The 19,513-nt window shown below is 41.6% G+C and overlaps 1 protein-coding gene across 8 annotated transcripts in view; it reads left to right on the plus strand.

Moving 5' to 3' along the window:
- Positions 1–13,870, plus strand: part of PAG1 (phosphoprotein membrane anchor with glycosphingolipid microdomains 1) — a 115,524-nt gene extending 101,654 nt beyond the window's left edge. For all 8 annotated transcript variants that reach the window (XM_087750910.1, XM_087750955.1, XM_087750903.1 and 5 more), the window contains 2 exons: positions 2,461–2,520; positions 4,481–13,870. In XM_087750910.1, the coding sequence (XP_087607036.1) occupies positions 2,461–2,520; positions 4,481–4,831 (411 nt within the window). In that variant the 3' untranslated portion in view covers positions 4,832–13,870. The remainder of the gene's footprint in view (positions 1–2,460; positions 2,521–4,480) is intronic.
- Positions 13,871–19,513: the final 5,643 nt, after the last annotated feature.

Consider the following 19,513-nt stretch of genomic DNA (forward strand, 5'->3'; position numbering starts at 1 on the left):
GGACAGGCAGGGAGGCTGCTTGGGTAACCGAGGCTTGGATCTGCCAACAGACAGAGAACAGACCGTGTCCAGGCTGTTTCAGTCTCACCCTGTAGAAGAGGGCAGCCAGGATGATCCCCAGCCCATGCCAGCTCCTGAAACACGCTCATTTGGGAGAGAGCTAGGTGGACCAAGCCAGAGACCGTTCCAGTATATAACAGCATGAAAGGGATAAAGGATCCTTTCAAGAGCCAGACATGCAATAAATGGGTGAAAATTAATTATCTAAATTGGTTATTGGCCGTGACCCAGCCAAGTCCTTTGGAAGGTTTTGGTGAAGGGCACCTTTAATAGCACGATGCCGCTTAGAGGCCTCTTATCACCTGGAAAAACTTGGGTGTAGTTCTTCTAATAAAACTGGAGAGGCAGAATAGGTTTTGGTTTCTTCCTTTTTAATTAAAAAAAAAGGAAGTACAGATCTCCTTTTTCACCCAGGTCTTTCCAGAGTGAGCACTGGTAGAAATGCTCTCTGTGTGTACATCTGGCTGCTGCCATCTGATTTCAGCCTTGCGCAGCCTGAGGATGGGCAAAGCATCTCTTACAAATGCACCAGAGGAGAATGGTCGTCTTGTTCTGGTGCCCGAGTCAGGAGCAGCAGCTGAGCCAAAGAGCAAAAAAATCAAGCGCTGTCGAGGAACAAAAGGAAAGTGGAAGGCAAATAAGGACACATGCTGTTTGTGTTGCTGATGTTGAGGTTTCAAGCGTAATTTATAATATTGCTAAGTACAAAATGTTTAGGAGCAAGTTTTTTTTTTCAGTTTCCAAGATGACAGTATCCTTCAAAATTGACGTGTCACAGGTTTCACATTTAGAAGAAAGAACACTAGGTCGCAGGGAAACAAGAACAGGATTGCCAACACCCTGGGGTATTTGTTAATACTTGAGTGGGAAACTGTAGAAGGGGTCCTGACACATGGTGCTTATAGACACTGATGAGAGAAAATAACTTCACTGAAGAATTTTGCAAGCACATTTGTTTTAATGTGTGAGGATGAAATTAGTAACTTACTCCTCAACACAAAAAATACCCTGCAAATAAGAAGGACTAAACTGAGCTGCTGTAAGTGAAACGGATCTAATAAAGGGCCAAAATATGTTTGAACTTCTCCTTTTTCTCTTTTTCTTTTTTTTTTTTTTTTATTTTTTTGGTGAGTAAATAAGCCACCCGTTAAAGAGCACATTCTCCAGGCAGTGGGAAAGAAGCAAGGGAGTTGTTAGGTGTGAGGGAAGCCCCCCGGGGAGCAGCAGGCAGACTTCAGCGTGCTTTGGGTCAGGGTCTTCATCAGAAATGCTCCAGGGGTTTGAAGCTTCGTATTTACCAGAAGTAAAAACACCAAGAAACATGGAAATAGGAAAGAATCTGTTGTAATGAGTCTCTGCGGAAAAAAAAAAAGTCTTGTGTGTATAATATGTGTCTGGAAGCAGTATTTGATTGACTGTGCTAAAAATAGCTTTACTTCTCCACCTTGGTCTGTGCTAGAGGAGGTCTGAAGTATTTTAGGTGGATAATTTGCGTGAAACTCCAAAACACAGCCCGTTACAAACAGGGCTGGAAGGCTCCCTCTGAACCACTGTGGAGAGGGAGCCCAGCAGAGCCAGCAGGGAGGAATCAGACGGCTGCTGTGAGGTAGCCAGGGTCTTCGTTGCCATAAAGGTCCTCAGACATTTTTCATAAGAACAAAATGCTTTTCCCCCAATGTTTCGTGACCTAATTTCCACAGGATGCTTTACGTGCTTGAAGTTAGACTTGATACCAAACTTAGTACCTTTAGTGACTGCTGTGTGAACTGGATCCAGCCGGATGCTTTGAGGGTTGAGCTGCCCGTCTCGGGGTGGGTTGCAGCAGGTCTTGTCCATGTTTGCGGTCTGAGCGGTTGTGAGGCCATGCTGCTGTGCACATCTGCACAGCTGCTGCATTTCGGGGGAGGTAGGACATGGCACCTCCCTTGCGGCACTTCCAGAATCCACTGAGTGAAGGGTAAGAGTCGTCAGGAAGGTGCCAGTTGAGTATTGTTCTTTTGTCATCTAAAAGCAGATCTGAAAATCACGTGGAAGGTCAACTGGAGTGTGACAACAGCTGACTTGCAATTCTTCAAAAGCCTTTGCAGAGTCTTTCTTGCTTCATTAGAAGTCTAAAGGCAGGGATACAGTGGAGCAGAGTTTGTTTTAACCATTACATTATTTTTACCCTTTTCAGGTCAGGACAAGAGCAGATACATTAAAAAGCTCTACTAACCTCAGGGCTGTTATCTCCAGGGATGTACTCTGGATATTAGGGATATTAGCTCTGTAAAATGGAACTAGTGAGCAAATGACCATAAAATACAATGTATTGATTGTAATGGGAGGGTTTTACTATAGGTTTCACCCTGTTGACTGGTAATGAGCCTTTTTTTTCCTTTCTTTCTTCCTTTTTTACAGAGGCTTAGTTCGATGTCTTACAAGTCTCGGGAGGAAGATCCATCTCTTACAGAAGATGAAGTAGGTTTCTTGCACAAAATTCAATAACTAACTGGAGACCTTCTTCAGGCAGAAATTAGCATAAGCTCTGCATGATTAAGCAGGATTTAAGAAAGGTGAAATTTGTCTGAAGAGAAAATGAAAGCCGAAATTTCTCTGCACAGTTTGTACTGCCACATTCCTAAAATCAGAAATATTCTAGCATACGGCTATATCAGGCCAATAGGTTAAAAAATGGAGTCAGAAAATAACGGGAGGCCACAATTAGGTGATCATTAGGGCAGCTTCTTGATTTGGATGACGAGCATACAAGAATAATCAGCAGCAGCCTTCTGAAACATGCTCCACCTTACCCACGCAAAGTGTTTGGGGCTCTGGGAAATAACAGAAGCACAATAAAAGCACTGGAACATAAACTGTTCTTTAAAATGTCTGTTAGTCAAATAAATTGAGGAGACTGAAACAAAGACAGAAAAGTTAAACAGAGATAAGGTTGCTTGTGATCATGTCCAATATACCCATGCAATTTATAAATATGTTCTCCGGACATAAAAGTAAACACAAACTTGGCAATGAGCTGAGTGAGCTCATGCTTTCTGCTGGGAGAAGCGCTCCCAGACATTAATGAATAAATTGATCCTTGAACTGGGTTCATGTAATTGAATGCTGGAAAGGGCTGAAGTATGGATGAGCAGAAAAGCCGTTTTTTGTTTGGTTGGCTGAAATCAGTAAAAAGTAAGAAGTATTGTCATCTGCAATTGAATGTCTCTCATTATAAAAAAAAAAATTCAAAAAAATAGAGAATTAACAGAAGCAATCCGGTTTATCTGCATCAGTCAGTGTTGCTTAATGGTAATGGACATTTTCATGCCGATCTATTATTTTAATTGGATTGATACAAATCCAGAGTGGCCTTGCATGCTTGGGAAAGACTTTAAATGTAAGAGAAGAGCTATGTTGCAATTGCGATATTAGGTACCAGAGAAGCAGTGCAGGGAATTTCAGCCGTCTGCCCTGTGCAAGGGGTAGTATCCACTTGGCCTGGGAGAGGGAGTCAAGCGTGGCTCCCTGCGCTTGGCGCCAGCCCCGGCGAGCCCTGAGCGGAGGGACATGTGTGGACGTGGGCTTCTCTTCCACCTCTTCATTAAGGGCCACCTTCGTGCGCTTGTTTAAGCATACCACCTCTGCAGAGGGGGTTTTTAGAGCTAGGAGTGAGATACCGGCTCCCTCTCTTGTGTTTATAGTAGCTGAGAGGATTGAGTCTCTAGTCTTAAGTTCTGATACGCAGTGTCTGAGATGCAGCTTCTCTTTGTAGGGAGAGTTTAGTCAACAGAACAGACCTTGCATATAAAGATCGGCACTGACTATTTGCTATTTTCTGGTGCGGGTAATTTATCTCCTGATTTTTAATGTTCTCTTCACATGACTTGGTGCCTCCTTGGTCCTGCCTATAAACTCAACAAATAACTACTCTCCTATTGGGGTGTCTCTAAAAGCAGAAAAGTAGCTGCTGCCATTAAAATAATAATAATTTTAAAACCCCCAAGGATCAGACAGCATCCTTCTCCTACATTACAGCAGCTAAACCTGATCATCCCTTTGACGCCTGTCTCCCCATTGAGCCCAAGCTGACTCCAGGACCATAGCAAAACTTGCAAGAGCCCCTACTCACAAAGCCATTCCCTTTTGTCCCGGGTCTAAGTTGCCCACAGGGGATTTATGTTCAAAGAATTTCTACACTTATAAACTTCTTTTAGAAAGTATTTCATAAAACATTCTTTTTTGAAAGAAAATCAATTTATAAATGCATGCCAGAAAGGAAAGGATTTGTAAGAAATCCTTTTTTTTGTAAGGAAGGATATGTTTTTATTAGATCTTGTCTTTTCTCAAGTAACCGACATCCTTGTGGTGGAAGGGGTACAAACCAGCACACAAGCTTTATGCTGTGCTTAAGTACTCAGCAGGTGTCTCCTTTTCCTAGATCTCAGCCATGTACTCGTCGGTGAGTAAGCCGGGACAGGCCATCAAGGCACTGGATTCTCCATACACCTGTATTCAAGAAATGGCATCTCAGAGGTCCCCATCTATTTGCAGTGGCCTCTATGCAAGTGTGAAGGACTTTGAAAACACCCTAAATATTACCACTGTGCCTCAGTCAGCGGACAGACCAAACGGGGAGCTGGAGCCTGACTATGAAGCTATCCAGTCAGTGAGCCAAGAAGAAGACAGGACCTTGTCTGTGCCTAACACAAACCACACTGCTCTTTCGGGAGAGAATGACTATGAGAGCATAGGGGACTTGCAGCACCACAGGGATTTCACCAGACTTTAACTACTCCGGCAGGCAGATTTCAGCATTTATCTGATCCGCTGGTATTTTCAAAGGAACATGTGAAACGTGGAGAGGGAAGTGCTTCTCCTTTTGAGGAACAAAGCTAAGTAGAGAACAAAAGTTGTGAAGAAGCAGCATACATTTCAGCTGGGGTGTGATACCCGCTAGGTTATTCCGGGTGGTGGATGGAGGCTCACGGGAAAGGGTACGTCAGGTCGGAATGACGACCAGGACAACGTAAAGGCTTCTTTGTTGTTAGCTCCGTGATGACCAGAATTTGGGAAGGACTGCCGGGCTTGACGTCCCAATAGGATTACATACCAAAAAGACTGCCTTTACACAAAGCTAGCTTTTCGTTTTAAAAGATTATTTTATGTCATTTGCTGCAAAGTGTTTTTCAAGCATCATTTTGCATTCAAGTTCAAGCATCCACTTTTTTGAGCAAATCATGGATCATCATACCTCAACTCAGACTTACGTTGCAGGGCTGGGGAAGGTGTGCTGACTTCTGTGTCTTTTGGGGAGCTCTGTCCACGTTCATTGCAACTAAAGTGCAGACAACAGTACTTCATTTCACAAGGGACCTACTCCAAATGTACTTGAATTAATTGTGTTGGCTTTTTCTTCTTTTTTAATGTCAAGGGCTGTAGAATGTGACTTGCAATATTTGAGATATGTACTGGTATTTGTAGGTTTTTTGTTTGATTATTGGTGAAATACTGCTTTAAAATGGCAAGTGACACCCTTAACGTTCTTGCTCCATTCCCTTCGCGTGCACACATATACCTACACATACACACATCAGGCAATTGTCATGTTGCAAAAAGTTGTGCAAATGGATGCATTGGCATTACGTTTAGTCTAACCTTAGTAGTGTTGAGTCATCTTTTGAAGAATTTTGCCCTTTTTTAAGACTTAAAATATTTTAATATGTTTGTCTAGTTTATTATATAGCAAAATTTATGTACTGTGTTGAGTGGATACTTTTTATTTTTACAACATATTTTTCATCCTCAAAGTTTTTGTAGATTAACTTTCTGTTTTATGTAACAGGAGGGATCCCATTCTTTGACTGGGCTTTGTTTGGCTTTCCTGTAATTTTTTTTCCTATTTTAGAAGTATGTAAGTTAACTTTGGGATTTTTTTGGTCTTCTTGAGCAGGGATGTGGAACATACCTTGCTGTTTTTAAGCTCAAAATAACGGAGTCTGTGTAAAACAACACTGCCAAAGGGCAAAAAAGAGGCAGAGAGAGAATGGGATTTAGTCTGGGATAGCCACTGTTCCTCCTTGTTCCTCTGCTAAAAGGAGCAGGAGGGCAACCAAGAACTTCTTGGGGCTCTGACAAGCAGTTTGAAAGCCACCATCTTTCAAAGATACCAAGTTATTCTGTTACTATTAAAAAACAAAGTACAGTGCTTAGATGAAATAAGTAGGTAGTGGGTTGATACTTTTGTTTTCTTCAAGAGTAGTACAATGAATAGCATAATAGCACAAGAATAGTCTAACAGCAGAGAACAGGCATTCACATATGTAATATTTGGCATGTGCTTGAAGAGTAGTTTATTTTCAACTCAAAATAAACAGTACATAAACGGAGGCTGGCTTATTCCATAGTAGCCTAGAATGGGTTTAGTTTCAGTTCAGTTGGTACTGGGTTTTGGTATCTTGGATTGAGTCTTTCCCAGATCACTGTCCAGTGCTCAACATTACTTGGTACTATACAGCGCAAACACAGATCTGGCTACACGCATTTATTAGAAATTACTTAATAACGGAAAGAAGTATACTAATTTATGGGCTTTGCCTGTAAGTAGTATGGCTCTGAGGAGCAGTGCAAGTGTGCGGTCAAACTCTGCCCGCAGGGTGATTCAGACTTTGTGGATCCTGACCTCGTGCATCAGTGAAGCACATTTGATCTATGACTCTCTTCTTTCAAGGAAAAGCAGTTCAGATCAGTCTACATCCATTGGGTTCTTGACCATGCTGTCATGCTTCCATAGCTGTAGCAAACCCTTTGCTTCCACTTTACTTCAGTGCTTTTTAAAGCTGACTTCAGTCTTCCTTTCTGGAGTTTGTCCCTCAAAAAAAGTTTCTGTTTCTGTTCCCTTGAATGTGAATTCATGAAGTTTGCCTTTGACCGTTCTCTCCTTCTACTTCATACTGTTTAAGGCCAAAGATAAGATGCACCATGTTTCAGAAGATCTTTTGTGCTAAGTCTGGAGAATTTCTGAAGTCTTTATCTATGTGTTTGCTGTCTGTTCCTTGCTCAGGGGTACGGGTTTATATATGTAGTCCTCAGTCTGACTCCTGCAACTTAGTGGCAGGCATATCCCAACTCCTGAAATTCCCAAATACATCTCAAGATGGCATCTACAATCCCATCTACAATCCTTAAGGATTGTCTTCCTCATTACATGGATGACCACTTTTGGGGAAACAGTAGCAACATGAGGTTGGTCAGGTTCACCAGATGCAATTTCAAGACAGTTTAACGACAAAAGATAATGCCAGTTAATGATAGCGAAAAATAACACCGAACTCTCAATTATAAAATTTTAATGTGCAAAAGAAAACCAAGAATCGCTGTAGAAGTGCCCCCATCAAGATGAGCAAGTCAAAGGAAGGAGGAGGGCTGCCCGGTTGCTTTTTGCAGTCTTTCAGAGTAGATTCAAGACTGTTGTTTTGGAGGAAGGGATGCAACACTCAGCTCCTTCCTTCCTTTCCCCCGTTCTGACAGCTGCTCTTTGAGACCCCCAGACTTCCCTTTTCCACAGTGAAATCCCTCCCCCTCTCTTTTTTTCTTTTGTTTCTATTTCTAACCTGCCTCACACAGCCTTGCACTGGGAGCTGGTACTGAGTCTGCAGTCCTGTGGTGCTGGCACATTCCTTCCCCTTCAAATGATTCTCAAGCTGGTCACAACCTTTTCAGCATCCGTCTGCCCTCAGCTGTTGAGACCCCCTCACACTGGACTGCCGCAGCTGCAAATAGGAATTGCCCTCCTGAACAAGGATGCACAGGGGAGTCCATAACTCCCCTACAATCTTCATTATATAGTCTAATGCTAAAGAAAAATGTTTTAGAATTCAGTCCAAGGTTCTTAAGTAAATAATTACATCTCTTGACAAAGAATCAAGCTTCTGTTTTAGTTCCCTCTTCCCAGAAGTAAGATCTGTTCCTTTACGGCTGTTGCCAATGCTTCCTTTTCACTAATATATTGGATGGAAAGATTTTTCCAACAGTAATCCCCAAATAGATTAATCTGACTGTAAAGAAAAGGGAGTCTCTTCTACTTGTCACTTCATTGCTATTTTTTCTCTTTCACCATATCCCTAAATAAAATGGCAACATCCAAATTGAAGTATTCGTTACCTGGTGATCTTTTCTGGGGAAGCTTCACAGTCTGTTTCTTTGCCTCCAGTTTTTGGCACAACTATACAATAAGATCTCACATCAAATTGCCAGAGTAAGGCCAAGACAAGCTGTAATGTGTGTAACTACACTAGTGTAAAGTGTAGTTTTACACTAGTAAAGTGTTACTTTTACACTAGTAAAATCTTTTCTGAGTTCCTTCTGGGAATTGGTAGAAATAGGAAATGCAGTTTGGATGTCTCTTCCATGAATTTCTGTCTCCTGTGGGAGTTCTAACCACATACCTAAACCAGTCCTCACCCCGTACCTAAACCAGTTGCCCCTTCCTACCATGGCGCAGACTTTCTCAGTCACAGAGAGAAACAGATTCTTTACAGATATTTGTAGCACAGGCAGGTACCTAATTACCACCGTTAGATCAGTTATAGTGCCTTTTTTACTAAGTAGCTAGTACTTCCATGCTCTTTTCCATACTGTGTTTGTTTAATACAAAACTACAAAAAGACAACCCCCACTTTGTCTAAGTTGGAAACAGCTTTATAAAGACACGTTAAATGTACTGGACCTCAGTTAGCCCTACAATAGCAATAGTCTCTCACAAACATCCTTTAAAAAGCCCAGTAATGTAGCTATGATGACTAAGCTTTGCAATAAGAATTATCAGTCTTCTTCTGAAGAACCTAAGTTTTTCAACAGTGAGCATTCAGGGAGGTGGTGGTCTTTGTCCATGTCAACTGTGAACAATTAGTTGCTTCGGTCTTTGTATTAGTATCAACTGCAGGCTTGCTTACGTGTAGCAGGATTCATAGGGTGAGGGATGGGTAGGTGGGGGGATTCATATTCGTGAGTCACCCAGAGCTGGACCATCCCCACAGTAGCAACTGGCAGAGGACCAGCTGCCTTGTTCTCTAAGCCCTCGTCTATCGTGCCTTCAGGGAATCCATCCTGCAGGGATTCTTCTGGGCTGCGTGCGTCTCCATAGCTCCCTGAACAGCTCCTGTCTGCTGTCTTGATCACAATTCTGTATATGCGGTGCTCTCTCTTTAGCCTTTCAATGGTGCTTTTATAAGATGCTGGATAAATGGATTCAATGTGCTTTCTGAAAGCTGATGTGTAAAGTTGTGACACAGTCTGCTCTCTCTAGTATTGTCTGCTTCCCAGAAGTTAGTGTTAACTGTGTTACTCTGACTACAAAAGGCTGACAGTGCTGCCCGGTCTCTTGTTCATCCCACACGCAGTCAGAATGGAGTCATCATGCGTAACATAAGGCCTAGGCTGGGCCACAGGTGTTTCAAAGCAGCCATCCAGGCCAAGTGCCTTGGCCTGAAAGCAGTTAGAGACATGACTCTCATCTGTGCAGTGTGGGATTGGAAACATCACAGAGCCCAGCTCAAGGACTTTCTTCTATCTCCTGTTGTGTATATACATTTGTTTGCAATATGACTGTAAGAAATCTGTTTTTCCAACAAACGTTTTAATTTGGGCCACGCTCCAATGAGGGATTTTTGCTTTTAGGCAAATCACCAGTTATTTCAGACGAATGTTATTTATTTAGGTTGGAACATGCCTGAATAAGGCTGTTATGTGCCTCACAAATAACTTGGTGTGTGTAGTCTACTGTAAAACAAGAGAATGCAGAGATGCTCAGCCTGACAGATGCTCCTGTGGTAGTGTCCTGAGGACTTTCAAGGGCCAGTCTCTTCCTGGGAGCAGGGAACATAATTGTTATCAATACAATTTCATACCCTGGTGCTGAAGTTGATTTGTGGCATCTCTTTTGGGATGGTCATGGCTGAAGACGTTGCCGGAGCAGAGCTCAGCCTCAAAAAAAAAAAAAAAGTATTTTTATATCCCTTGCTAGCTAGCAACATATGTTGAGGATTATGCTAAAGATAAATGCTATGGATGAAACATCACAGAGATAAAAACATAGGGTTCCCTTTCTTCAAGGAGAGAGAACCCCCTTTGGTTGGATCAGTATGAAAGATCCCAGGCTTACAAAAAGTATTAAACAACAAAAGTATTAAACAAATTAATCACCTATGTGGTAATTTTTCAGGAGTGCATTAGGGTATCACATACACTAGACACTGTTCTTTTCTTATGGACAACAGAAAGATGAAAGCTTATTTGTAATGCAAGGTTCCCATTGATTAACTGATAAAACTTACTTTACACATAAGCCAAAGGTCAGCAAGAGTGTCTACACAATGTAGATATATTTAAGCGAACTCCGAATGATCCAGCTTAGATGTTCTAAGCAGCATCAGTAGAACAATTTAATGCTCTGCTTGGTCTGACCTGCTCACGTAGCTAACTCCGGCACCCCGATTTCCATAGCAAATGCGTGGGTTATCTTTCTCTTACATACCCATTGGCCTGTGCCCAGTCTATAGACAACATAAAACTTACAGTTCTGTTTTTTCAAGCTGTGAGTTTTTGTTTCTGGAGGTCTTCAGTTTCAAACTGGCCAGAAGGACAGTCACTACAAACATGATAGCGAAGTGCCTAAAAATAAAGATGTTTTTATAAAGGTAAAGATGCTCACTGTTCCTGCACAGCAACTTGTCTACTGTATGTGGTAATCTCTTGCCATACACATTCCTAAATATTGGCTTTCATTTGTGATGTTCATTTATTGTTATAATAGCACAGTCTGACAAGGTTTCTGTCTCTGCAAATTGGTTGTCTAATTTTAACCAGCATATGTTTGTTACAGAAAATATAAAACAAGATTCTTTGTTCAGTTTAGAGGGGAGCTATGTTATTTCTTATAGATTATGATAATGCAACAGCCTTCTTAGGTGATTTACAAAGTATGTAAGTATCGCTTGACTTTAAAATGCTTCATTTGAGATTTCAGAATGCCTCCCGTTCACTACAAGACAACGTTACCAACTCTTGTTAAAATTACAATATCTTGTAATATTGGAGAGTGGTTTTTAAACCTTACAAATCTTATTACTTTTTTTAAAAAAATACAGTGCTGATGTTTTGATTTCCTAATGTCTGTGAAGAGACTCTCAAATTTTAACTTTCAGCATAGGCTGGATTTGGACTACCCTCTTATTTATGGAATTGCTCCTCCCTGCCATGTTCAGCCGTCACCATCTGAGTATCTCTTTTGTCCTTGATGAAATATGGCAACTGTCCCGAGGGCACAGAAACTGCATCACGTAACACTTCTGAATGGGACCTTCTTAATGTGCCTGTGGGATTTAGGAGACTGGACTTGTGCTCTAAAGTCAGATTTTTTGGGGACATCACGTCCTGTCTTGCAGACTTCTGTGGAGGTCTTCACTTTCTTTCAAGGCAAGAAGTTCTGTACCTTGCAAGCACTCAACTGACATGGAAAGATGTATGTAAGAGGTAAACTGGTACAATGTTTAAATGTATTAGTAAAAAACCACCTAAGAGCACAAGAATGTTCTTTCTCGCATGGCTGAGGATACTGGAATTTGGTCTTTATCTCTGAGGCTATTTGAGAGTGGTCACGTAACCAGTCTCCTCAGAACATCCTACCAACAGACAAGTCCTTGAATGAGCATCTGGATCACTCTGGTGGCTCCTGAGTTTCCACACGTACCACCTTCATGATTTCCAGCAGGGTGGAAATCTCTACTCTGTGGCGATGACTGCTTAGGAATGGCCCTTTGCTTCACAGTCCTGACCCCTTTAACTTAAGAAAGGGGGATGTGAGCTGCTTCTCCTCAGTCTGACTAGTCTTTCTAGATGGAATTGTGCTAAGAGCCCACCTGCAAACTCAGAAAAGAGCATTTACTGTCGGGGCAAGACAGGTATAGCCTACTGCAGCAGCTAGGAAGAGAGAGATAAAAGGAACAATAGCAAAGTTTCCTTTGCACTTCAGCCATGTCACAGACTACCTGCTTAGAAAGATTTTTACAGTAGAAGAGGTTACAGTTAAGAGACATGTTGCCGACAATCTCACAGGAGATGGATGGAATTGTTTATTCTTCTCAGTATTCCCTGTACCCAAAGAGGCAGGGGCAAGTCCTCTCTGCCCCACCATGATGCAGTTTGGTGATCTTTTATCAGACCTCCATATCAACAGAAATGAAATTAAAATAAATTCTAAATACATGTTTTTGTTCTAGCATAAACCCAAAATGGACAAATGTAGATGCACTAATGTAAGTACCATGTGCAGATCCGGACTTAAACAGATGGTTTTTAGCAAAAAAAACCCAACAATCTGGATTACTTTATTTAAATAGAATTATTTGCATGAGACAAGGGTGCAGGATTGGACCCTAAGATAGAGTTTAGAAGAAGTTTGGTTTGGTGCTAGGTATTTTTATTTGTATTTTCAGTGAAATATATTTTCTTTCTTTTATGCTAGTGAATTGATATGACTTCCATAGGAACAACAAAAAATAGTCTGGTATATGGATAATTATCTCTAGTAGCTATTATTAAAATCATGCCTCAGTAGGAGTCACTTTCAATTGGGTGCTATAGGAGCTTCAGCATAAAATTGCTTTATATATGGAACATTGCATACTTAGAACATAGTGGATAAATATTTGTAATTACAGATACTTTCATTTATTTTATCCATTGTTTTATAATGGAAAAAATATTTATTACTGGAATGGTTTTCCAGCAATGTTCTCTTACACAATGTTCTAGCAACAAACTGTGTTTTCTGGACAGCCATACGATTCTCTGGTCACTGACGCAGAACTGCAAAACATCCTCAAACCAGTATGATCTTCTAAAAAGAGAGGATTAGAACTGTCTCTGGCTATCTTAGAGTGGATACAGTTAAATATACTGTGTAGTTCAGATCTGCAGGCAGTGACAGCAGTTCAAAGAAATGACTGTGCCATATAAACCTGGAGTCAGTGCATGCAGACTTCTGGGATGGCACTAGCTGAGGCTTGTTTACGACATGATGGGTTATTTGGCTTGCTACCTTTTTGAAATCAATATAGTTTTATTAACACCACTGCAGACACTGAAATACTGTAGTTTTGCAGAACGTATGTTCCATAAATTGTAGCTTGACTGTAATTTCAGGGCTTATCCTACTGGTAGAGCAGTTCAGATCCAACACTAAGTTGCATTTTGTAAATTGATAAATGCCATGAAATTCTTCTCCACATTTTGTAGTGGTATACACAAGTTGATGTAATTTAGTCATACCATTATTCCAAGAATCTTCGTCTGATGTTTCTAGCCAATTCAGCTTTTGGCTGCTGAAAGCACAGTAGGTAATTATGGTTATTTACTGTAAATGTAGACAAGTTTTATGTAAATATTTCAGGGGAAAAAAAAGCTACTTAAACAAATGAGGCAGTTATCTAAAAGTAAGAACATAGGTCAATAATATAAGATACAGGTTTTATTTATGTACAGTAGTATCCTAATATTTACTTGTTTATATGCAGAAAAAAAATCTTAAGATTCTGTACTGTATTCTCTGAAAGCTTTTAAGAGAGGCTCTGCCATTTTCTCTGGTTAATATATTTGCAAATAACTTTTGAATTTATTGGAAATCCATGTAAATGATGTCAAATGGGAAACATGTTAATTGCAATGAAATTAGTTGAATTCAAAAATCCTGGCAAAATTCAGTGGATTGAAATCTATATATAAATTCAATAGCCAGACAGAATAAAACACAATAAATAAGCTTTGTCTTTTGTTTTGTTGGGTTTTTTTAACCAGTGCCTCTTTTTGTTGTTTTCTTAAGAAACGTTTTATTCAGTCCTTGTGTCACTTCCTCCTGCAGGTCCTAAAATCCGCATTATTTGATAGGATTTTATTTATTCCAGGCATTTTGTTCTGATTTCATTATCTTGACAAGAACTATTAAGTCTTCTTTGTGTTATATAGCACCTTACTCCTCCCAAAGCCACAATCCTGTCAAGATTCAAGCATGCACACAACAGCACCAATTTTGTCTCTAGACTAAAGGAGAAACTCCCATGAATATAGTGGCACTATGCTCTTTAATGCAGGTAAGAATATTGGATTTGAGCCTTTGAAAGTTGTGCAGCTTTCAGCATTTTTAAAGGGCTGCAATTACCAGCCTTATGGAGTATCGTCTGAAATTGCCATGGCATTCGATTCATTTTTCTTTGCTAAAGATGCTCTCTAGGCAATGTTCCCCAGCCATGGGCTGTACTGTTCTGTCAATGGCAAGACTCTAATTTGCGTAGAATACTTTGAGAACATCCTGAAGCATTTCAGAGGCAGCTGACTTAGGACCTGTCCTGGTTTCGGCTGGGATAGAGTTAATTTTCTTCTTAGTAGCTGGTATAGTGCTGTGTTTTGGATTTAGGATGAGAATAATGTTGATAACACACTGATGTTTTAGTTGTTGCTAAGTAGTGCTTACACTAAATCAAGGACTTTTCAGCTTCTTGTGCTCTATCAACGGAGAAGGCCAGAGATGCACAAGAAGCTGGGAGGGGGCACAGCCAGGACAGCTGACCCAGACTGGCCAAAGGGCTATTCCATACCATATGACGTCATGCTCAGTATATAAATTAGGGGAAAGCTGGCCAGGGGGCTGCTGTTCGAGGGCTGGCTAGGCATGCGTCGGCAGATGGTGAGTAATTGCATTGTGCATCACTTGCTTTGTATATTCTTTTATTATTTTTATTATTATTATTACTATTATTATTATTACTATTTTATTTCAATTATTAAACTGTTCTTATCTCAACCCACGAGTTTTCTCACCTTCACTCTTCCGATTCTCTCTCCCCCATCCTACCGAGGGGAAGTGAGCGAGCAGCTGTGTGGGGCTCAGTTGGTGGCTGGGCTTAAACCACGACAGGACCACAGCTGAATATGTAACAGATTCTGCATGTAAGTCTAACACAAGAAAATGTCATCTTTTAAGCATGCCACTGGAGCGAGGCTTCTTTGTACACTAGAGCATGAGGCTGAAATGGTACCTAGCCTGCTGGGACTTGCATTCTCCATGAGTTGCACCTTCCCCCTCATTATCTTTAATTACAGATAATAGAAGAGCAGCTTTACCCATTTAATACCAAGTAGTTACTGATGAACAGGTTCCTGGAAAATTCACAGTGCAGCCACGGATTAGTTATGCTGATCTGGGAGGCTGAAAAAATCAGACTGGTGCAGACAAATAGTACCTGTTCACTGTCAAGGTAATGGCTCTTTAATGTTTAATCTGGGTAAGTATTTTTTAATACTCCAAGTTATAAGGTTATAGGTCAAATAAGGAAAATTTCATGTGAAAAATCATTCAGGATCTGATAGTTTAAAAGAAGATTGCTTTTTAGGGAACATCTGTTCATGGACAAAGAAGCTGAAAAATACGTAATTTGATATAAATTTTTTATGAAGTAACTTGTTGAATATTACCCAATACAGGCTGTTCTTCTGAAAGATGCATGCATTGTTATTATCAAGAGAACTGTATCACAGCTACTAATATTTTTTCATTCTTCATTCCGAACAGTTGCTATCAGCCATAAAATAGTTCTATTACAATGGCTAGCTTCACGTTTGAGGCCAACCGTGCAGAACTATAAATGTGGCTGGTTGAAATATTGAACAATTTGCCCAGATTCTGGCTAATCATGTAGCTGCATGCACACACTTGGGAATAGAAAATATGAGCATCTTTGTTCTCCGCTGATCTTTGACATCACTTAAAAGTAAAGCTTTAACCTAACGGAGCTTGGTATGCCATCAGGAGTATACTGCAGTGACACCTGGTGTTTGAAATAGAATTGTTCCCTGTGAAGTGTGACTGACAATTTACTTTTAATTGGGTACCTATTCACTCAAAGACTCACAGTTCACCCTGTGTTCATGCAGCATAGCATTATATTGAACTAGAAAGCGTTGGAGCTAAAGAGTGGCTTGACATTACTTGGTAGAAAATATATCCGACAGGTTTGTTTCAAAAGCCCAAAATTGCAGTGACATGATCTTTCATGAATGGCTGTTCTTCCTACCACTCTAGCTGATGAGACACTTTATCACTACTTCTTCTCAGTTGGTTACTACGCAAGTGAGATTGACCCTTCGTATAACTCACACAACCGGAATCTCCGTGCAGCCTTTGTGGAAGGACTGATAGGCAAGAACAGAGAACTGCCAGTTCAGACAGAAACCAGGGATCCCATGTGTGTCGTGATGCTAGAAAGCACATTAGAGCCACTATAGATACTTCGGAAATAGTTCCTGCTAAAGAGCTTGTTGACCAAAGTAGTCAAGAGCTGCATATTTACAGATGTGACTGAAATGGAATATAAATCCCATCCATCATCAGTTAATGTAATTAAGGATTATTAGGATAATATAAGAACAAGGATCATTATTATTAAGGATTACAGTTTGCCACAAGATGAAGAAAAATTAAGGAAGATCTGGTAGCAATCTGTGTATTTAGACTGCTGGACAATTTCTATTATGTAAAAATTTTTTGTGACCTGTTTTGAAAAGCACATACATGCTCCACATTTATGTAGTTAATCTTTGAAATCTGGCAAGGACAAAACTCTAAGGCTAGCTTTGTGGTTTTCCTTTGTCCCATACAATTCTGTAAGGGTTTGGCTGAGCTACAAAACCCAGATTATCCTACAAGTCCTTGTTTCCCTTCTTTAATTTTTCTGGGAAATGATGGGAGTCTCCAAAAAAAAAACCAAACCTGAACCTGAATTTTCTAAGGCTGCCTCAAGTCAAACAGCAGAGAACCAAGCCTTCTCCAGCAGATACTCAAAGGCTAACACTCAAACTAGCATTCAGAGGTCTTTTTCCTCTCTTTCCTGCAGCTTATATTCAGCAGCAAAGTACAAAGAAAAAAAAATCTGTGCAAAATGAAGTCTGGATTGGATCTGAAGGGAGAAAACAGCTGCTGCTCCAAGTGATGTAATTAGCCCAGTAACCCAGCAGTGGAACCAGCATTGTGCTGTTTCTGGGTTAGATGGCTGAGGCTGTCACAGCTTGGAGAACAGAGTTATCAGTAGCTTCTGTCTTTAAAATACCTAGGAACTGATCTGAAAAAGGCCTGTATTAAAATTTAAGTCTCAAATTCAAGCACTCAAAACATGAGGAAATGCTAGATTTCCAGTTGTTCATATAAGCTCAATTCCTTCCACAGTGCATTCACAGAACGGCTAAGGTTGGAAGAGACCTCTGGAGGTCATCAGGTCCAACCCCCCTGTTCCAGCAGGGACACCTACAGCTGGTTGCCCAGGACCATGTCCAGACAGCTCTTGAATATCTCCAAGGAGAGAGACTCCACAACCTTCCTGGGCAACCTGTGCCTGTGCTCGGTCACCCTCACAGTGAAAAAGTGTTTCCAGATGTTCAGAGGGTACCTCCTGTGTTTCAGTTTGTGCCCATTGCCTCTGGTCCCGTCACTGGGCACCACTGAGAAGAGCCTGGCTCCACCTTCTTTCCACCCTCCCTTCAGGTATTTCTACACATTTTTAAGATGCTCTCTGAGCCTTCTCTTCTCCAGGCTGAACTGTCCCAGCTCTCTCAGCCTTTCCCCATAGGAGAGATACTCCAGTCCCTTAATCATCCTGGTGGCCCTTTGCTGGACTCTCTCCAGTGTGCCCACATCTCTCCTGTACTGGGGAGCCCAGAACTGGACCCAGCACTGCAGGTGTGGCCTCACCAGTGCTGAGCAGAGAGGCAGGATCACCTCCCTCCACCTGCTGCCAATGCTTTCTCTAGTGCAGCCCAGGACACCATTCACCTTCTTTGCCACAAGTGCGACTTGCTGGCTCACGTTCAACTCTGTGTCCACCAGGACCCCTGCGCCTTTTCTGCAAAGCTGCTTTACAATGGGGTGGCCCAGCATGTACTGGTGCCTGGGGTTGTTCCTCCCTAGGTGCAAGAACTTCACTTTTTCCCTTGGTGAACCTCATGAAGCTCCTGTTGGTTCATTTCTCCAGCCTGTCAAGGTCTCTCCATGTGGCAGCATGACTGTCTGGTGTATCAGCCACTCCTCCCAGTTTTGTGTCATCTGCAAACTACTCCAAATCACTTTCCTGTCCTTCATGTGCCTGGAACACGTTTCCAGGATTAATTGTTCCATCACCTTCCCAGGGATCGAGGTGAGGCTGATCAGCCTGCAGTTCCCTGAGTACTCCTTCAGGTTATTTTTGAAGATAGGAGTGGCATTTGCTTTCCCCTAGTCTTCACACACGTCTCCAAGTCACCACGATCATTCAAAGATCATCAACAGTGGCCTCGCAGGGATCTTGCATCAGCCAGGTCCCTCAGCACTTTTGGGGCCCAGTGGAGTCAGGTATGTCCAGTTCACTGAAGTATTCTGTAACCTGATCCTCTTCCACCAAGGGTACATCTTTCTTGTTCCAAACTTTCCCTCTGTCTCCAGGTCCTTGGATTGCTGAAGGCCAGTCTTACTGGTAAAGACTGAGGGAAGAAGGCATTCAGTACTTCAGCCTTTTGCATGTCCTATGTCACCAGGGCCCCTGCCACCTTCAGCAGCGGGCCCACATTTTCCCTAGTCTTCCTTTTGCCACTAATATATTTACAGAAGCCCTTCTTGTTGCTTTTGACATTCCTCACCAGATTTAATTCCAGTTGGTCTTTGACTTTCTTAACTGTGTCTCTGCATGCTTGGACAGTGTGTCTATATTCCTCCCAGGTCACTTGCCCCTGCTTCCGCCTTCTGTGTGCTTCCTTTTTGTGTCTGAGTTTGCCAGGAGCTCCTTGCTCATCCACGCAGGCCTGCTGGCATTTTTGGCTGACTTCCCGCTCCTTGGGATGGACCGCTCTTGAGCTTGGAGGAGGGGAGACTCGAATGTCAATCAATCAGCTCCCTTGGACCCCTATTCCCTCCAGGGCCTTATCCCATCGTAGTCTTTCAAGCAGATCACGTCCAGCCACCGCATTCACCAAATAAGGGGATTCTTGTGGAAAACTAGTATTGTGACCTTATTTTCAATGACTTTTTGTCTTTAATTGCTTGATCAAGTGTGGGGTTTTTGCTCCTCAGTCCTGCAGGTCTAGCACCAAGCCCCAGCTAATGAGCCTCCCTGAAGCCAAGCAAGCCTGTGCAGAGGGAACTGGTATGTCTCTGCACCGGCAGTGTGGTTTGGCCACAAACTAGGTAATTACCACACATAAGGGAGATAATTAGGTGGTTTTGTTTTATTTGTTTAATTATGTGTGTGCATGTGTATCAAGGGGGAGGGGAGAAGACGGAGAATTACAGGTTTGATACCATGTAACTTCCCTTCTTAAAGCTTTTCTTACGCATTTTTCCACTTTGAATTGTCTGAGCAATGGCCTATAGTGAAAATTGTCAGAAAACTCCAAGATA

The sequence above is a fragment of the Nipponia nippon genome, unplaced genomic scaffold, assembly GCF_047370975.1.
Source record: "Nipponia nippon isolate SJK-2023a ecotype South Korea unplaced genomic scaffold, ASM4737097v1 scaffold_1, whole genome shotgun sequence".
NCBI lineage: Eukaryota > Metazoa > Chordata > Aves > Pelecaniformes > Threskiornithidae > Nipponia > Nipponia nippon.